The following is a 17,941-nucleotide window of genomic DNA, read 5'->3' on the forward strand; positions in this document are numbered from 1 at the left end:
TGGATTCCAGTGTCTACAATCTCTTGTGTCACTTCTACTTATATACAGTATACCTAGATATACATTCTGAGGAAGGCTCATAAACCTGAAGTAGTAACTCTGTTTTCCTGGCACCTTTATTTTTATGAATTTGCAATAATACTTGGTAACTTAACAGCGGTGGCACTCTCCATGAACAAACAGTTGCCTCAAACACTTCCTTACTGCATTGCAGGGGGGTGGGCATATCTTTCCTCAATATAAAATGAAATCTCAGGCAGCTTTAGTCACCTTGAGTTATGTGGCAAACCCTTCTCAATTGCATTTGTCGTGGCACAAGTAACTTGTGAATTGTATCCCTATTGTTTTTATGAAGGAAATTGATCTAAAGGGGCCATATATTTTCAGTTAGGCAGGTGACCCAGTGCTAGTGTTTTGGTTAAAGTCACGGAATCATTGTTTGCCAGGGTAAACAATGGTGGAATTAATTATAATAATATGCTAGTGTTTGAAAACTAGCTAATGGTTTCCAGGCCTGTAGAGCTCATTGCTCAACCCCTCAATAAACTCTGCCAGGAGTGTCGTAATGGCTTAATGACTATGAACACATTCAAGCATGTCTTCAGTGCCCCATTGTTTCAGCAAATAGGTGCAACTGTATCTTGCAAGATTGGAATTCATTGCCATTCAATATTTTTCTTGCAGGTGAACAACCAGACGCTTGAGAATCATACCTTGGAATACTACATTGTTCGTGTTTGTTCCTGGAGGCTAGATTTTACATCATTGCCTATCTAACTGATCATAGTTGGAGACTTGACAAGCATTCATCTTGTGGCTGGGGGACAATTGTTACATCACAGAAGAAAGTATTCAATCATGGCAACTTTTTGCAAGAGCAATCCAATTGCTCCCATTCCCCAATTCCTTCCTAAAAATCTGTAAATACTTTTTCCTCTCATACCAAATCAGTTGTTTTTTTTTGAAAGCCAATACTGCAAAATGATTCTATTAATGTTCCAGTATCAATGAAAGGAAGTTTAACCAATTTGGCAAAAGACCAAAGGAGACATCAGGAGTACTGTTAACATGCTTATTATTATGATCAGAAATGCATTGCCTTAAAGTACTTGAAATGTTAGTCGTGTTCTTCTCTCCTGAATTATTGAATATTTTCTGATTTTGGATTTTGATTCAGTAGTTTGTTTCTGGAACGCAAGATGAATTTGAATAGAAATACTTAACTTACCTGAAACACTTTTTTTTCTAAATGCAGTTATCTCTAATCAATACCCATTGTGTAACCTGAACTAACATTTCCCAAACATTTTTTTTGTAAACTGGTAGAAGAAAAGTTATAACTACTGTAATTTAAATCAGTTTCCGACTCTTATTTTCAATAAGTCACACAATGCTAGCTTTAGCCCTTCTCTTTAAATAATGATTACCATTAAACACTAACTTCACATGCAAATAGTTTTTTTAAAAATACAGTAATGAAGCAGAGTTATAAATTTCAATTTAAGATTGAGTCCATTTATTTCCTCCTTCCTTTCATTTAATCAGAATATTTTTCACACACATCCTAAAAAAGGTCTTGGATTGAAACATTGACTGTTTATTAATTTCCAGAGATGCTGCCTGGCCTGCTGAATTCCTCCAGAATTTTGTGTGTGTTGCTCCGGATCTCCTATATTTGCAGAATCTCTTGTGTTTAAGAACTTTCATAAGGATGAGAATCAGATTCAGTTTATTATCACTGACGTGTCATGTAATTTGTGGTTTTGCTGCAGCAGTACAGTGCAAGTCATATAAAAAATATTACAAGCTGTGCAAGATGATAAGTGGCATAGATCAAGTTGTGCTGGGGTGGAAATGGCTAATGCCAGGGGAAATAATTTTAAGGTGATTGGAGGATAGTATAGAAGGAATGCCCAGTTCTTTGCACAGAGAGTGGTGGGTGCGTGGAACACCCTGCCCGGGATGCTGGTAGAGGCAGACACATTAGGGGCATTTAAGAAACTCTTAGTCAGACAAATGGATGACAGTAAAAAGGAGGGCTATTCTGCAGGGAATAGATAGATTGATTTCAGAGTCGGTTAATAGGTCAGCACAACATTATGGGCCAAACTCCTGTAGTGTTCTATGTCCTGTGTTAGAATAAAACAAATAAATAGTGCAAAGGAGGTGCTTATGAACCATTCAGACATCTAGTGGCAGAGGGGAAGAATCTATTCCTAAAACGTTAAGTGTGTGTCGTCAGACACCTGTAACTTCTCCCCAATTGTAGCAATGATAGGAGAGCATGTCCCAGATGGTGAGGATCCTTAATGATTGATTATCTTCTTGAAGCACCACTCTCTGAAGATGAACTTGGTGGTGGGAAGGCTATTACCCATGGTCACTCACTCCTCATTCACCCATTTCTGGTGAGCTGTGCATTCACCTGACATCGCACAAGTGCAGAATGGAACAGCGAGCTGTGGAGTCCAGAACACCAACAGTTTCTCCTTTAGTGGGCCTCCAAGCCTTGGATCCTCAGCCCTGATTCTGAACAGATCAACACCGACACGCTTAATTCTGGCTGTAGGAGCAGCTGTACACTTTCTGCTGATGTCTGTAAGGAATTTGTACATTCTCTCTGTGAGCACATCTGTTTCTTCCACATACTCTGGTTTCCTCCCATATCCCAGGTTTGTAAGTTAATTGGTCACTTGGGTATATTGGGTGGTGTATGCTCTTTGTGCCGGAATGGGCCTGTTACCACGCTGTATCTTTAAAGAAAAAAAATCTTCCATTCCAAACAAACTTGCATTTTTTTCATGAATAGGTATGCAACACTGCAAATAGGGATAAATTTCCTTGGCAAACAACATTAGGTTTCACTTTGCCTACACCGTACTTTAGATTTGGCTTTGTAGCACGATAGTGTAGCGGTTAGCAATGCCAGCTCTAAGATTAGGATTCAATTCCAAATACTGTCTGTAAAATCATGCTACAAGGGTGTGTGTCACCCTTGGGTGCCCAGTTTCCTCCAACATCTTAAAGACATATGGTAAGTTGTTGACATGCTATGTTGGTGTTGAAATTGTGGTGACACTTGTGGGCTGCTCCCAGCACATCATGGACTGAGTTTTTCTGTATATTTCAATGTTTTGAAGTATATGTGACAAATTCCCGCCACTGTCTGTAACAAGTTTGAACTTTCTTCCCGAGACCACACAGGATTCCTGCAGGTAGTCCAGTTTCCTCTTTCAGCACAAAGGCCTTCATGTTGGAAGGTTAATTGATCATTGTAAATGTTCCCGTGATTAGACAATGGTTAAAACCAGGGGTTGCTGGGTGGTGAGGCTGAAAGGGCTTACTTCACGCTGTATCTCAACAAAAAAAAACAAAGCTAACCAGTATCATAATATGGGATTCAGATGCTCAAATGCAGCTCAGGGACAATAATAAGAGGCAATACCTAGCAGAACTTTTTATTCATTTAGCGATACAGCAACAAACAGGCCCTTCCTGCCCAATGAGCTGCATCACCTGGCAACCCACCTATTCAACATTAGCTTTATCATAGGGCAATTCTCAATGACTTATTAACCTACTAACCTGTATGCCTCTGAACTGTGGGAGGAACCGGAACATCTAGAAGAAATCCTCTTGTTCATGAGAAGAGATACAGACTCCTTACCAATACCATTAAAATTTAACTCTGAACTCTGAGGAACAAAGCAGGCTATCACCTAACTAAGGATAAGGAAGCTGTTTGGTTTTCCCAGTGGTAAACCTTGAGTTCAGTGACATCACTTGTCTGGAATTAAAATCTAGCAAAAAGCATTCAACCAGATTGTCTACATTAGCTGTAAATATGCTTGGGTGTGCAAATAAAGGATAGGGTGCTTCCCCAACATCATCTGTTCAGGGGAAGCACTCTACAGCTCATACAGTCATAAAATCTCTCAAGCATAAAGGACAGAGTTTGGCTCATTGTGCCTCCTAACATCTGGAACATTCTCCAGCTATTGAAATAAAGCAATAACCTGCAGATGTTTGAAATCTGACAGAAGAACAAAGTGATGGAAACACTCAGTAGGCAAGGCAGCAACTGTGGAGAAGTAAAAAGGAAAGAGGCCAAGAGACTGAAACAAAGATTTCCATAACTGACATAATGTGGATTTTGCACTTACAACTTCTCTTTGTTTCTTTTCTCTAATTGGTGGATCAAGAAGTCACTGCTACAGTCTACGTCTCTGCACTTCATAGATGTTCCTTTTGTTTTCTCTATTTTGCTCCCCCAGCAACATGATGGACATTGGTAACATAGAATGCTGCAAGTCTGGTTCATTGGACCATTGGTGGGGATGATGTGGTGCCTCAGCTGTGGTGAGGTCCAGGACTAGGTCAAGGCCAAGGCTATGGGGACGCCTGTGGCAATTGCACAGTGGAAGAGACAGTAAGGTTGTGCTGCCCTCTGGTGTTGGCCTAATGGAAGAACAAGCTGGACCAGGACAATTTAGTCATGCTACATGGGGACTTGGGCTATATATATTATTTTTCTCTTTGTGATTGTATTTTTTTTTTTCTGAAACCATAACCATATGTGCTATGTGCTATTGGTAACGTGTTTTACACCCTGACCCTTGAGGAACACTCAAGTTAGGTTAATGGGTAGTTGACTGATAATTAAATGAACTTAAACGTACACTTGTTTTCAAAGTTCAAAGTAAGATTCTTATTCAAGTACTATGTGTTATCATGTATTTCCCTGAAATTCATTTTCTTATAGACATTCACAGTAGAACAACAAAATACAATAGAAGCAATAAAAAAACTACACACAGATGGTTGGTTGTCAGTCATATCCAGCAATGACAGGAGACTTGTGCAGCAGGTGTTTAAAGTGGAAAAGCCATTGCACTAGGGCAGTGCACACACAAGTAAAGACTGACAAGCAACCTATGTGCAAAAGAGAACTGAGTGTGCAAATAACAACAAAGACAAAAATGTATATAGATATAAATAAATAATACCAAAAACATGAGTTGTAGAGTCCTTGAAAGTTGTTGTGGTAGTTAACAGTGCTATTTGTGCTATGTCATAGGTAGCCACTCCCACACAGGAGGAGTTTACATACTGTACAAAAACAGTCATCAATAAAGTTCAGTTGAATATCCTGCAAGGTTGGCATGCTGGCGTGCTCTGCACTCTCCCTCAATATCAAACGCAACATCATGATTGCCAATGAATTGGTGCTTCAGACCCAGTGACATCTCTAACAAGAAAGAACTTACAGGAAGACTGTTCATGTTTGTATATAACCATGAAAATATCCAGAGTCTCATCAATCTAAACTGCCTGTGCTAGTTACTAATTGTATGTTCCATGAGGGTGAGCTGAGAACTGGCCAGGTTTGCTCTGCAATGCCTTTGATCTGAACTGAAAATTAGATACTTTGTAATAATCTGTGAGCCAGTAGCCAGGGGAAGTGCACAGAGACACAGGCACAGCAGAGAAGTCAGTCAAACTCTCGGAGACAGAAAATAAGTCTTTTGACAAGCAAGTTAATGCAGTAGTAAAAGCCAGTTTTTTCCAGCTTCGTACTATTGCCAAGATTAAGCCGTTTCTCTCTTTCAAGGATCTCGAGAAAGTCATCCACACCCTTATATCCTCCCGCTTGGACAACTCCAACTCCCTGTCTACTGGGATTAGTCAGTTGTACCTTTCCCACCTGCAACTGGTCCAGAACGCCGCAGCCAGGCTACTGACAGGTGCCCGGAAGAGGGACCATATTACTCATATCCTGGCCTCCCTCCATTGGCTGCCAGTACAGTTCAGAATTGATTTTAAAGTTCTCCTGTTTGTTTATAAAGCCCTAAATGGGCTGCCCCCCCCACCCACCATATCACAGACCTGCTAACCCCGTATTCTACTTCCAGGTCCCTCAGGTCAGCTGACTTGGGGTTCTTGGCTGTCCCGTGATCTAAACTTAAGCTCAGGGGTGACTGTGCTTCAGTAGTGTTTGAATTCTCCTAATGTGGCTGATTTCTGGCTTGTGCCTAGGCCCTTGTGTTGTTTTTTTGTGCCTATAAGCTGTTTGCCTTGTTGGTTATGTTTGTGTTTCTTGTATTTGTGATTTTAGCTATTCTGCTCTGATCTGTGCAGTACGTTGGTCAACATGGGTTGTTTTTAAATGTGCTATATAAATAAATCTGACTTGACAACTTGACTTTTGTACTTCATCAACCATGGGATTGAGTTTAAGAGCCTAGAGGTAATGTTACAGCTATATAGGACCCCACTTGGAGTACTGTGCTCAATTCTGGTCACCTCACTGCAGGAAGGATGTGGAAACCATAGAAAGGGTGCAGAGGAGATTTACAAGGATGTTGACTGGATTGGGGAGCATGCCTTATGAAAACAGGTTGAGTGAACTCAGCCTTTTCTCCTTGGTGTGATGGAGGATGAGTAGTGACCTGATAGAGGTGTATAAGATGATGAGAGGCATTGATCGTGTGGATAGTCAGAGACTTTATCCCAGGGCTGAAATGGCTAACACGAGAGGGCACAGTTTTAAGATGCTTGGAAGTAGGTACAGAGGAGATGTCAGGGGTAAGTTTTTTTATGCAGAGAGTGGTGAGTGCGTGGGATGGGCTGCCGGTGATGGTGGTGGAGGTGGACACAATAGGGTCTTTTAAGAGACTCCTGGATAAGACATGGAACTTAGAAAAACAGAGGGCTATGGGTAGCCCTAGGTAATTTTGTTTCTACTATGTTTCTACTCCAAATAAAACAATAGACAAACAAACAAGAAAAATGAAGCAAGTACCTGCAGTATCTACATTTATACACCTAATAAAGCCCTCAAAACATTTGGTTTCTCTAAATCAGGGGACTTTGAGAGATGGGTCAGATGCTTTGAGAGGTTTAGAGCATCAAGTAAGCACTGCATGGGTGACAGCAGATGACATCATAGGTAGATTAGAACTGAAAAATTGTCACAAAAAGTACAAAACTGTGCAGGACAACTTCAAACAGTATTTCACAGGAAAGTGAAATGTGATATATGAGGGGGCAAAGTTCAACTACAGAAAACAGGAGCCGGATGAAAGTGCAAATGACTTCATCATAGCATTGTATATGGAACAGTGCATATGGAAATCTGACAGATGAGCTAATTAGGGATAGGATTCTTGCCGGGCTATTAGACACCAAAATGCCAGAGAGACTTCAGTTGCAGGCAAATCTCACACTGGAGAAAGCTGCTACTCTGGTCTGGCAGAGTGAGAACGTTCATCAGCAGCAGGCAGAACTATGAAAATGATGATGAGGTAAAGCTTGAAGCTGTACAAAAAGAAAGGTAGAAACAAGATGTATTCAGAAAGAGGTGACCGTAAAGCTCAGCTCAAACAAAACTGACAAGTGAAACAAAGAGTAGGTAAAATGTTCAACTGCAGGAGATGTGGCAAGTCCCCATTCCACATCAAAGTGCTCTGTCCAGCAAAAGAAGTGTAATGCCACCAACACAATAGAGTTGGCCATTATAATAACCAGTGTCACTCAGAAAAAGTTGAGGAGTTTAAAGAAGATCGTGATTCAGATGAACAGAGAGCTTTCCTTGGGGTTCGCGATTCAAATAGTCAAGGCCAGTCTACTGCCAAATGAAACAGTGATCTCACAGCCATTCCCGAATGCCTGTTCACAAGGCTGGTGAAGAAAGTAAGCATTACACTAAAACCAACAAAGAGAGTGCTCAAAGGGCCAGAGAAACATAAGCTCAGTGTAAAAGAAATATTTTCCAGTGAAATAAATGAGAAACAGTTAAAAGAGGATGTCTACGTTGTTCAGAATCTCTGCTCATCACCACCGGGATGACATGCATGTGTACGTACCCCATAACGGGTTAAAAAGGACCAGCACCTTGAGTCTGAGTCTTCCGTTATAAGCTCTATTTTATCAGTAACTATGTGATAAAGTAATATAAAACCAGATAAGACAAACAGGTCAGCAGAGTATATGCATATGTAAGTGAGTAAATAAAGTTCCCAAACTTCTCCCAGCTCAGGTGATAAATGATACAGTCTTACAGTGGTATAGGTATGAAGTCAGTTCAGTTCTGGATATTGAATTGAGTAGATTGAAGAGAGGGAGATGTTTTGTCTTCCCAGTGCAGATGCCGTCAAATCTTCCATGTTGTCCTCCTGCTCCCGAAACTTATTAAAGTCACCGACTGTGACCACATGTGGTACAGCTATCAACCCCAGCGAGGGTTAAACACACTGATAGCTTTCCACCGGTCACCCATTTGTCCACACGGTGAGCAAAAACCCCACCTTTGTCGTGGGCACACAAAGCTCAACCAGTGTCAGTGTCTTCCTTGGTGTCTGACATGTCTCGTGTGTCTGATTACAAAGCCAGTTGACCTTGTATATATTCCACAAGTGCTGAACACCATCTGTCTGTCTGGTATAGCTCCACCCTGCCATTCCAAGGCAACTCACAGGCTTTCGTTGGTCTCTCCCTCATCTTTAAAATAGCACATGTTCTCCACTCTCTCTCTCTTTTTAAAGGAAGTCCATATTTAATAATCCTTAAGATCTTGTCACACATGCCATCAAGAAGCCGAAACCGTAAGGTTTCGCTAAACTATGTTCAGCAGCAGAAGATGTACCCAGAGTTGTGAACAGGCCCAGGGTACTGAAAGATATGTACCTTTTCCTACTGAGGCCAGGAGTGGTGCCCTACTAGCTGACCACAGCAAGGTGCATACCATTCCCACTGATGTACAAAGTCAAAGCTGAACCTGAGAGAATGGAGACACTTGACATCTTAACAAGAGTGCATGGAACTACGGACTGCTGTGTGGGCATTGTTCCTGTTTCCAGTGTGACGTGAGACCTAAAGGATGCCAAGTGCTGGAGGTTAGGAGGGAAAAGATGAAATGTGAAAGCAAGCTAGCAAACAATATCGAAGTGGATAGTAAAAGTTTTTTCAAGTATGTAAAAAAATGAAAGAGAGTTAAGAGTGGATATAGGAATGCTAGAAAATGAGGCTAGAGGAATAATAATGGAGACAAGGAGAGTGCAGATGAACCAAATGAGTATTTTGCATCAGTCTGCACGGTGCCATGTGCCCTATGTTGAAGGGTGTGAGGGGAGAGAAGTGAGTGCAGTTACTATTACAAGGGAGAAGGTGCTCAAAAAGCTAAAAGACCTAGGGGTACATATGTCACCCAGACCAGATGAACTGCACTCTAGGGTCTGAAAGAGGTAATGGAATAGACTGTGAAGGCATTAGCAATGAATTTTCAAAAATCATTGGATTCTCGCATGGTGCCAGAGGACTGGAAAATGGCAATGTCACTCCACCCTTTTTTTTAAGAAAGGAGGAAGGCAGCAGAAAGAAAACTATAAACCAGTTAGCCTGACCTCAGTGGTTGGGAAAATTTTGGAGTCAATTGTTAAGCATGCGGTTGTGGAGTATTTGGTGACACAGGACAAAATAGGACAAAGTCAACATTTTTTCCATAAGGGAATAAAAGGATCCTTTTCTGGTTGGCTGTCAGTGACTAGTGGTGATCCAAAGATGTCAGTGTTGGGACCACTTCTTTTTATGCTGTGTATCAATGATTTCGATGATGGAATAGATGGCTTTGTTGCCAAGTTTGCAGCTGATATGAAGATTGGTGGAGGGGCAGGTAGTGTTCTGGAAACAGGTAGGCTGCAGAAAGACTTAGGTAGATTAGGAGAATGGAAGAGAAAGTGGCAAATGAAATACAATGTTGGAAAATGCTTGGTCATGCACTTTGGTAGTAGAAATAAATGTGCAGACTATTTTCTAAATGGAGAGAAAATCCAAAAATCTGAGATGCTAAGGGACTTGGGAGTCCTCGTGCAGAACACCCTAAAGATTAACTTGCAGGTTGTGTCAGTGGTGAGGAAGGCAAATGCAAAGTTAGCATTCCGTTCAAGAGGTCTGGAATACAAGAGCAGGGATGTGATGCTGAGGCTTTATAAGGCACTGGTGAGGCCTCACCTTGAGTATTGTGAACAGTTTTGGGCTCCTCATCTTAGAAAAGATGTGCTGCCATTGGAGAAGGTTCAGAAGAGGTTCACAAGGATGATTCTGGAAATGAAAGGGTTATCATACAAGGAACGTTTGATGGCTCTGTACTCACTAGAATTTAGAAGGATGGGGGGGGGGGGGGATCTCATTGAAACCTTTCGAATGTTGAAAGACCTACACAGAGTAGATGTGGAAAGGTTATTTCCCATGGTGGGGGAGTCTAGGACAAGAGAGTACAGCCACAGGATGGATGGTGGGGGGGGGGGGGTCCATTTAAAACAGAGATGATGAGACTTTTGTTAAGCTAGAGAGTAGTGAATTTGTGGAATTTACTACCACAGGCAGCTGTAGAGGTTAGGTTGTTTAGTGTACTTAAGGCAGAGTTTGATAGGTTCTTGATTGGATACAGCATCAAAGGTTATGAGGCGAAGGCCAGACAGTGGGGCTGAGGAGGGGAGTAAAGAATCAGCCATAATTGAATGGCGGAGCAGACCCGATGAGCCAAATGGCCTAATTCAGCTCCTATGTCTTATGGTCTATCCAAGACTAGAATTGAGACACGGTATGAGATCAAGAGAACTTTAGGGTACCAAACTCGATTTTAGACAAGAATCCAAATTTGAGCTGATGATTGCACCTAAACCTCAGTTTAGGTGCTCTTTAAATATTGAAATTCAGGGGTCAAAACATGGCCACAAATTAGCAGATTGGTAAGGGTCCATGCCAGTTATTCATATGCTGGAGAGTGGGAGCATCTTAACCCTGGAAACTGGCACAGTCAGGTGCTTCCATAACAGGACCCCCTCCCCTTTGGCTAACTCCTGTTGGCCCTGGCAGCTCAGAAGTATGATGATGGTAGTCATGGATGACAGCCAGACCCAAGATGTCCCTTTCAGGAACCCAGCACCATTCTTTGGGTCCAAATCCTTTTTAGTCAACGATGACTGCCAAACACCACAAACAGTTCATTAATCCAGAATTATTTTTATGGTGAAAACCCTACCCCATCATCAAATCTCAGTGGAAGCAGGAATAAGGGTCTGGTACTCATAGGATACAACTTGGAAACGTGGAAAGCGAGATTAATCCTACGGATCTTGGGGTGTTATAATGCGTAAGCCACTGCTTTACTTTCTTGAACACCTTAAAGGATCCAATGAACTTTTCTAGATTCCAGTTTCCTAGATTCCACCTGGAGAGGTAAATCCTGAGTAGACAGCCAGATATCTTGCCCAGGCTGCAAAGATGGCCCCTATCTTTTCCTGCAGTTAACCTTCAGTAGCTAACAAAATCTCCTTCATTCTAGTCTGTTTCTCCTTATGGTGCCTGACGAGATTTTTGGCTGCAGGATCTCTAACCTCATCCTTCTGCTCAGCAAAAAATGGCAAGAATACCCAAACTGGCATTCAAACAGGGACATCCTGTGCACAGAATGCTTTCGTGTGTTGTGGTGACCTCTACCCACATCAAATGGTCACTCCACTCGTCCGGTTTTTCTGAGAACAGACATCTCAGGGTTTGTTCTATATACCGGTCACATGCTCCGTCTGACCCAGAGGAAAGGTGCATTGTAGCCACGATCAGTGTACAGAACACCCTCCAAAAGCATGACATGTACTGTGATCCACAACCTGACACAATATCCACTGGAAATCCATGGATCCTGATGAAGGACAATTTCAGCTGTCTCTACCACTGACCGTAGTTTGTCCAGTGCTACAAATCTGCAGGCTCTTGAGAAGCGATTTACAATCACCATGGTAACGGTCTTCCCTTGGAAGGTTGAAGACCCGTGATAAATTCTACGGAGATAAGTGCCCATGGTCTGTTCAGAACAGGTAGGGGGTGAAGGAGCCCTTGAGGTTGGGTGTGGGGCTTCTTGTTCAGGTGCACACCTTGCATGCCTGCACATACTGTTGGAATGCTTTAACTATTTCAAGCCACCAGTATCCCTTTTTAATGAACTTGAGAGTTCTGGCAATGCCTAGCTGAGTGGTCTTTCCAGATGCGTGTCCCCATTGATGTACTTTGGGACAAACAGATGAGGCCTATTCTTGGGATTCTCCCCTTACACCTGTGCCTTGCAAACCAGTGCATAGATTCCCCAAAGAATGGGTGCTATCTCCTTAGCTTGGGGAAAAATGTTGGTAGGCGACTCCTTTCTTTCAGGTTTATTAAACTGACGAGACAAGGCATCCAGTTTCTGATTCTTCCATCCTGGTCGATAAGTCATGCCAAAATTGAACCAGTAAGACAAAAGAAACCACCTAGCCTGTCTGGAATTCAGTCTTTGGACCTCCTTAATATAAACCAGGTTTTTGTCATCTGTCCATACAATAAAAGGGTTCTTGGCCCTCTCAACCAGTGATACCATTCCTCTAATGCTAACTTGACTGTGAGCAGCTCTACATCTCTGATATCTTAGTTTCCCTCTGCTGAAGATGGCCGGCCGAAGAAGAAACACATGGGTACAGTTTATCGTCCAAAAGTGACTGTTGAGACAAAACTGCACCCATTCTGACATCCGAGGCATCCCCTCCACAATGAAGGGAAGGTCCGGGTTAGTTAAAAGCAAAATGGGAGCTGTTGTGAACCACTGTTTGAGTTCTTCAAAAGCAGCCTCTGCTTCAATAGTCCAAAAAGAGAGGGTCCGTGGATCTCTCAGTCAGTACTGTCAACAGAACTGTCACTGAGTTGAAGGTCCTGATGAACTTTCTGTAAAAGTTGGCAAATCACAAGAGTCATTGGACTTGTTTCACACTGGATGATTATGGCCTATCTCTGACTGACAGTGTCTCATTAGGGTCCATCTTGAGATTGCCATTAAAGATGATAAAATCCTAAAATAATCAATGCATGGTCTATCCCTTTTCTGTATGAAGAAGAAGCCAGCACCGGCTGGTGAGAAGGAGTGCCAAATTAATCCCATTGTGAGAGCAAATATAATCAACCTCATGAAGGACAAATACCAGGCAGTAGATCTATCGCACAGTTATAGGGGTGGTGTGGTGGAAGAGTCGAGGCCTTTCCCTCATAAATCCTTGTAGATGAAGGGGATTTTGACTGGCTTGTATGTTGCAACTATCCCGAACCTCCTTCTGAGGCTCGTTGGGAGGCATGGGTAATTCAGCAGACTCCAAAGTATCTTCCATGGGTTCATTAGAATCCTTTGTTGAAACAGTTTCCAAATTGGAGTACTTATCCAACTGCAGAGACTTGATCAAATCAGAGTCCAAATCTTCATCCCTATCCTCAGACAATGGAAATGAGGCACTACAAATAGTCTTTGTCTTCTGGTGACTACACTCCAAGGATCTACATTTAGGAGCCTTTCGCTTAGATGGTACCTAATGTCTAGTTCCCTTAGGGCTCCAGAATTCTTGAGCACCTCCTTGGCATATTTCTTTGCTTGCTCCTGAACTAGAGACCAGTTCTGTCCTGTTCCAGCGCACCCCCAACTAGATAGGGTTGGGACTTGACCAGTCCTATTGACTGGAGCCAAGTTGTCTGCCCTTGGAGGCAGGATTGAGTGTCCTGAGGCTTTAGGTTACCTTAGGCAAAAGTCTGCCTCCTCATCATCCGATGTTCACGGGAGAGTCTGGGGATTGGAAAGCCAAACTGAAAACATTCCCTCTTGCATTGACTGCACCATGCAATGATCCTCCCTTCCTTCCAGTTCAAGGAAGGGTTAGAGCCAAGGGTGCCCAAGAATCAGGGGTACGTGAGGAGAATCTGTGATAGGAAAACGGATGTTTCTGCATATTCCCCATATCCTCAGTTGCAAAATCGATGTCTGCTGCAGGATCGGCCTGGATCCAAGAGGATGACCATCCAGGACATTTGCCGTTATGTGCTGGCTCAACTTCTGCAGAGGTATATAGAGTTGATGGGATGTCCCCTAGTCCAAGAGAATACTAGCTGCCTCAGAATCCGCAATGGCATTTACTTCTTGCCAGTTCTTTCCACAAGAGATGTTTGCCTTCAGCATGACACCAGAACCTGTAGGGTTGGGAGTAATGACTGCTACCATCACAGTCCTCCCGACAGCTGCGGCTTTAGACTTTCGGCCTTCACACTATAATAGCAGCAATCTTGTCTCCAATGCTGGGACCTCTCATAGATAGACAGTCATGTGCAGCTGATTTGCATTGGTTCGATAGAATCTTTCTTTTCTTTTTAAATCTTTTTATTAATTTTCAAACAGTATATAGAAAGAAAACAAATACAGAGAGCTTGAGAGTACATAATTAATAAGGCCAGAATACAAATGCAAACAGTTGATAACGCAGATATAATAACCTCCCGAACTCATACTGTATTTGCCTAAAAAAAAAACCAAAAAAAACTAACAGTGACTAACCTAATCAACCTGGGCTATTGTATCATATCAGATATACACAGTAGTGTCAATAACTCTGCATCTCTATCCAAATAACTGAGGGTAGTAAAAAAGGTTTGGGAAAGGTCAATTTAGCTCATATGAAAATGTTGAATAAATGGTCTCCAGGGTTCTTCAAATTTGACTGAAAGGTCAAAAATGACGCTTCTGATTTTTTCTAAACTCAGACAAGATGTAGTTTGGGAAAACCAATGAAATGTAGTTGGAGGATTAATTTCTTTCCAGTTCAATTGTATGGATCTTCTAGCCATTAATGCAACAAATGCAATCATCTGCCGAGCTGAAGGGGATAAATAACTATTATCCACCATTGGTAAGCCAAAAATTGCATAAATAGGATGAGGATGTAAATTAATATTCAAAACTGTTGAAATTATACCAAAAATATCTTTTCAGTATTTCTGCAAGCTAGGGCAAGACCAAAACATATGAGTCAAAGAGGCTATTTCAGAATGGCGTCTATCACAAATTGGATTAACATGGGAATAAAAACAGGCAAGTTTGTCCTTAGACATATGGGCCCTATGTACCACCTTGAATTGTATCAGGGCATGTTTGGCACATATAGAAGAGGAGTTAACTAACTGTAAAATTTTCTCCCATTGCTCTGTAGGTAAGGGAAGTTGAAGTTCTTTTTCCCATTCATTTTTAACTTTATCTGATATCTCTAGCTGTATTTTCATAATCATATTGTAAATAACGGCTATTAAACCCTTCTGATAAGAGCTTAAACCTAAATTTTTGTAATATCAATTGGGCTTGAATTCAGAAAAGACTGTAACATATTATTCAAAAAGTTTCTAATTTGTAAATATCAAAAAAATGGGCTTTAGGCAAATTATATCTATTAGACAACTGTTCAAATGACATGAAACAGTTATCTAAAAATAAGTCACGAAAACATGTTATACCCCTCATTTTCCATAACAAAAAGACCTGGTCCATAACAGAGGGCTGAAAAAAGAAGTTAGATATAATAGGGCTTGGTAAAATGAACTTATTCAAACCAAAAAATTTATGGAATTGAAACCATATTCGTAATATATATTTAATTATTGGGTTAATTATTTATTTATTCAGTTTAGAAAGAACAAAGGGAAGCAAAGACCCTAAGATAGAAACCAATGAAAAACCTTGTACAGGTTTACACTCCAAGTTTACCCATTGTGGACTTTGTCTTGCCATCAAGTCCTGTGTCCAAAATATTAAATATCAAATATGAATTGCCCAATAATAAAATCTTAAGTTTGGCAAAGCCAAACCACCTTCCTTCTTAGACTTCTGTAAATATTTTTACTTAATCTAGGATTTTTATTCTGCCATACATACGAGGAAATTTTAGATTCAATAATATCAAAGAGGGATTTAGAGATAAAAATTGGTAATGCTTGAAATCAAACTTTAGGTAAAACCATCATCTTAATAGCATTGATTCGACCAACCAATGATGAGGACAATGGGGACCGCCTAGTTAAAAGTTGCTTAACCTGGTCAATTAAAGGTAAGAAATTAACTTTGAATAAGTCCTTATGTTTCTTGGTAATTTTAATACCCAAATACATAAAGTTATCTGTCACCACTTTAAATGGTAGATGTTTATAAATCGGAACTTGCATTTTTAATGGGAATAATTCACTCTTATTGAGATTCAGTTTGTAGCCAGAAAAGCTATTAAACTGAGCAATCAAAGATAAAACAGCAGGAATAGATCTCTCAGGGTCAGAGATATATAATAACAAAACGTCAACATATAATGATAGCTTATATGTCCCTTCTCCACGGGTAATACCAAAAATTTTAGGTGAATCATGAATAGCAATAGCTAAAGGTTCCAGAGCAAAGTCAAATACTAAAGGACTAAGCGGGCAGCCTTGCCTCGTGCCATGAAACAACTGAAAAAAGGGAGATCTTTGATTATTGGTAAGAACCAAAGCCAAAGACATATAATATATTAATTTAATCCACGATATAAATGTTGGACTAAAATTAAAATTCTGAAGTGTACTAAATAAATATGGCCATTCAACTCTGTCAAACGCTTTCTCAGTGTCCAAAGAAATAACACACTCTGGAGTTCTAGGTGAAGGAGTATAAACTATATTAAATAATTTTCTAATGCTAAAAGATAAATAACAATTTTTTAATAAATCCAGTTTGGTCCTCAGAGATGATTTCAGGTTTTATATTTTCCAGTCTGGTGGCCAAAAGTTTGGAAAAAATCTTAGAATCCACATTCAGCAGAGATATAGGCTGATATGGTGCACATTCAATAGGGTCTTTGTCTTTTTTAAGAATTAGGGAAATGGAGGCTTCATAAAAAGATTGTGGTAATTTGCCTGTAGTTAATGCGTCCCTAAAAATTTTACATAACCAAGGATAGAGTATAGAAGAAAAAGATTTAAAACATTCCACAGTGTAACCATCCGGACCAGGGGCTTTACCTGAGTTCATAGAAAAAATAGCCTCTTTTATTTCAACTTCCGTAATGGGTGCGTCTAATGATAAACAATCCTCAGCTGATAACTTCGGAATACGCAGTTTCCTTAAAAAATCATTAATTATAGAGGAATCATCAGGAAATTCTGATTGACATAAAGAATTATAAAAGTCTTGAAAAACTTTGTTTATCTCTTTATGATCAACCGTTAGAGTACCATCTCATTTACGGATCTTCATAATCTGATGTTTAACTGTAGCAGTTCTCAATTGATTAGCCAATAATTTACCAGATTTATCCCCATGTATTTAAAACTGTGTTCTAGTTTTAATTAATTGATTTTCAATCGAAGAGGATAATAATAAACTGGGCTCCATTTGCAGTTCAACTCTTTTTTTATAAAGCTCCTTACTAGGAGTCACAGAGTATATCTTATCAATTTCTTTAATCTTATCAACCAACATAAGAATTTCAGTGTTAATTTGTTTTCTGACTCCAGCAGAGTATGAGATAATTTGTCCACGGATAAATGCTTTAAAAGTGTCCCATAATATTCCATTAGTAATCTCTTCTGTAGAGTTTGTTGAAAAGAACAAATCAATTTGTTGTCTAATAAAGTTGAGGAAGTCTGAATCCTGAAATAGAGTGGAATTGAACCACCATGGTTTAACACTAGAAGATGAATCCGTTGTCTCAATAGATAGTTTCAAAGGTGCATGGCCAGCGATTGTAATAGAATGATAGTTACAGTCAATAACAGCTGTAAGTAAATGATGATTAATAAAGAAATAGTCAATTCTAGAGTAATTATGATATACATGAGAGAAGTATGGAAATTCTTTATCCTTAGGATGTAAAAATCGCAAAATTTCAGGAATTCCAGGATCAACCATAAAGGAATTAATGAGAAAGGCCGATTTATTCGTAAGAACTTGGTTAGACTTAGATCTATCCATTGAGGGATTTAAACAACAATTAAAATCCCCACCGATTATCATCATTTACTCGTTTAAATTAGGAAGGGATGTGAATAAATGCTTAAAAATTCAGGATAATCAATAATCGGG

General features: G+C 40.4%; 1 protein-coding gene across 1 annotated transcript in view; it reads left to right on the plus strand.

Moving 5' to 3' along the window:
- The window catches only part of LOC140714312 (glycophorin-C-like), a 160,772-nt gene extending 154,570 nt beyond the window's left edge, over window positions 1–6,202 (plus strand). Inside the window, exon 5 of the mRNA XM_073025458.1 lies at window positions 685–6,202. Within this exon, the coding sequence (XP_072881559.1) occupies window positions 685–704 (20 nt within the window). The 3' untranslated portion in view covers window positions 705–6,202. The remainder of the gene's footprint in view (window positions 1–684) is intronic.
- The last annotated feature ends 11,739 nt before the right edge of the window (window positions 6,203–17,941 follow it).

The sequence above is a fragment of the Hemitrygon akajei genome, chromosome 2 (assembly GCF_048418815.1).
Source record: "Hemitrygon akajei chromosome 2, sHemAka1.3, whole genome shotgun sequence".
NCBI lineage: Eukaryota > Metazoa > Chordata > Chondrichthyes > Myliobatiformes > Dasyatidae > Hemitrygon > Hemitrygon akajei.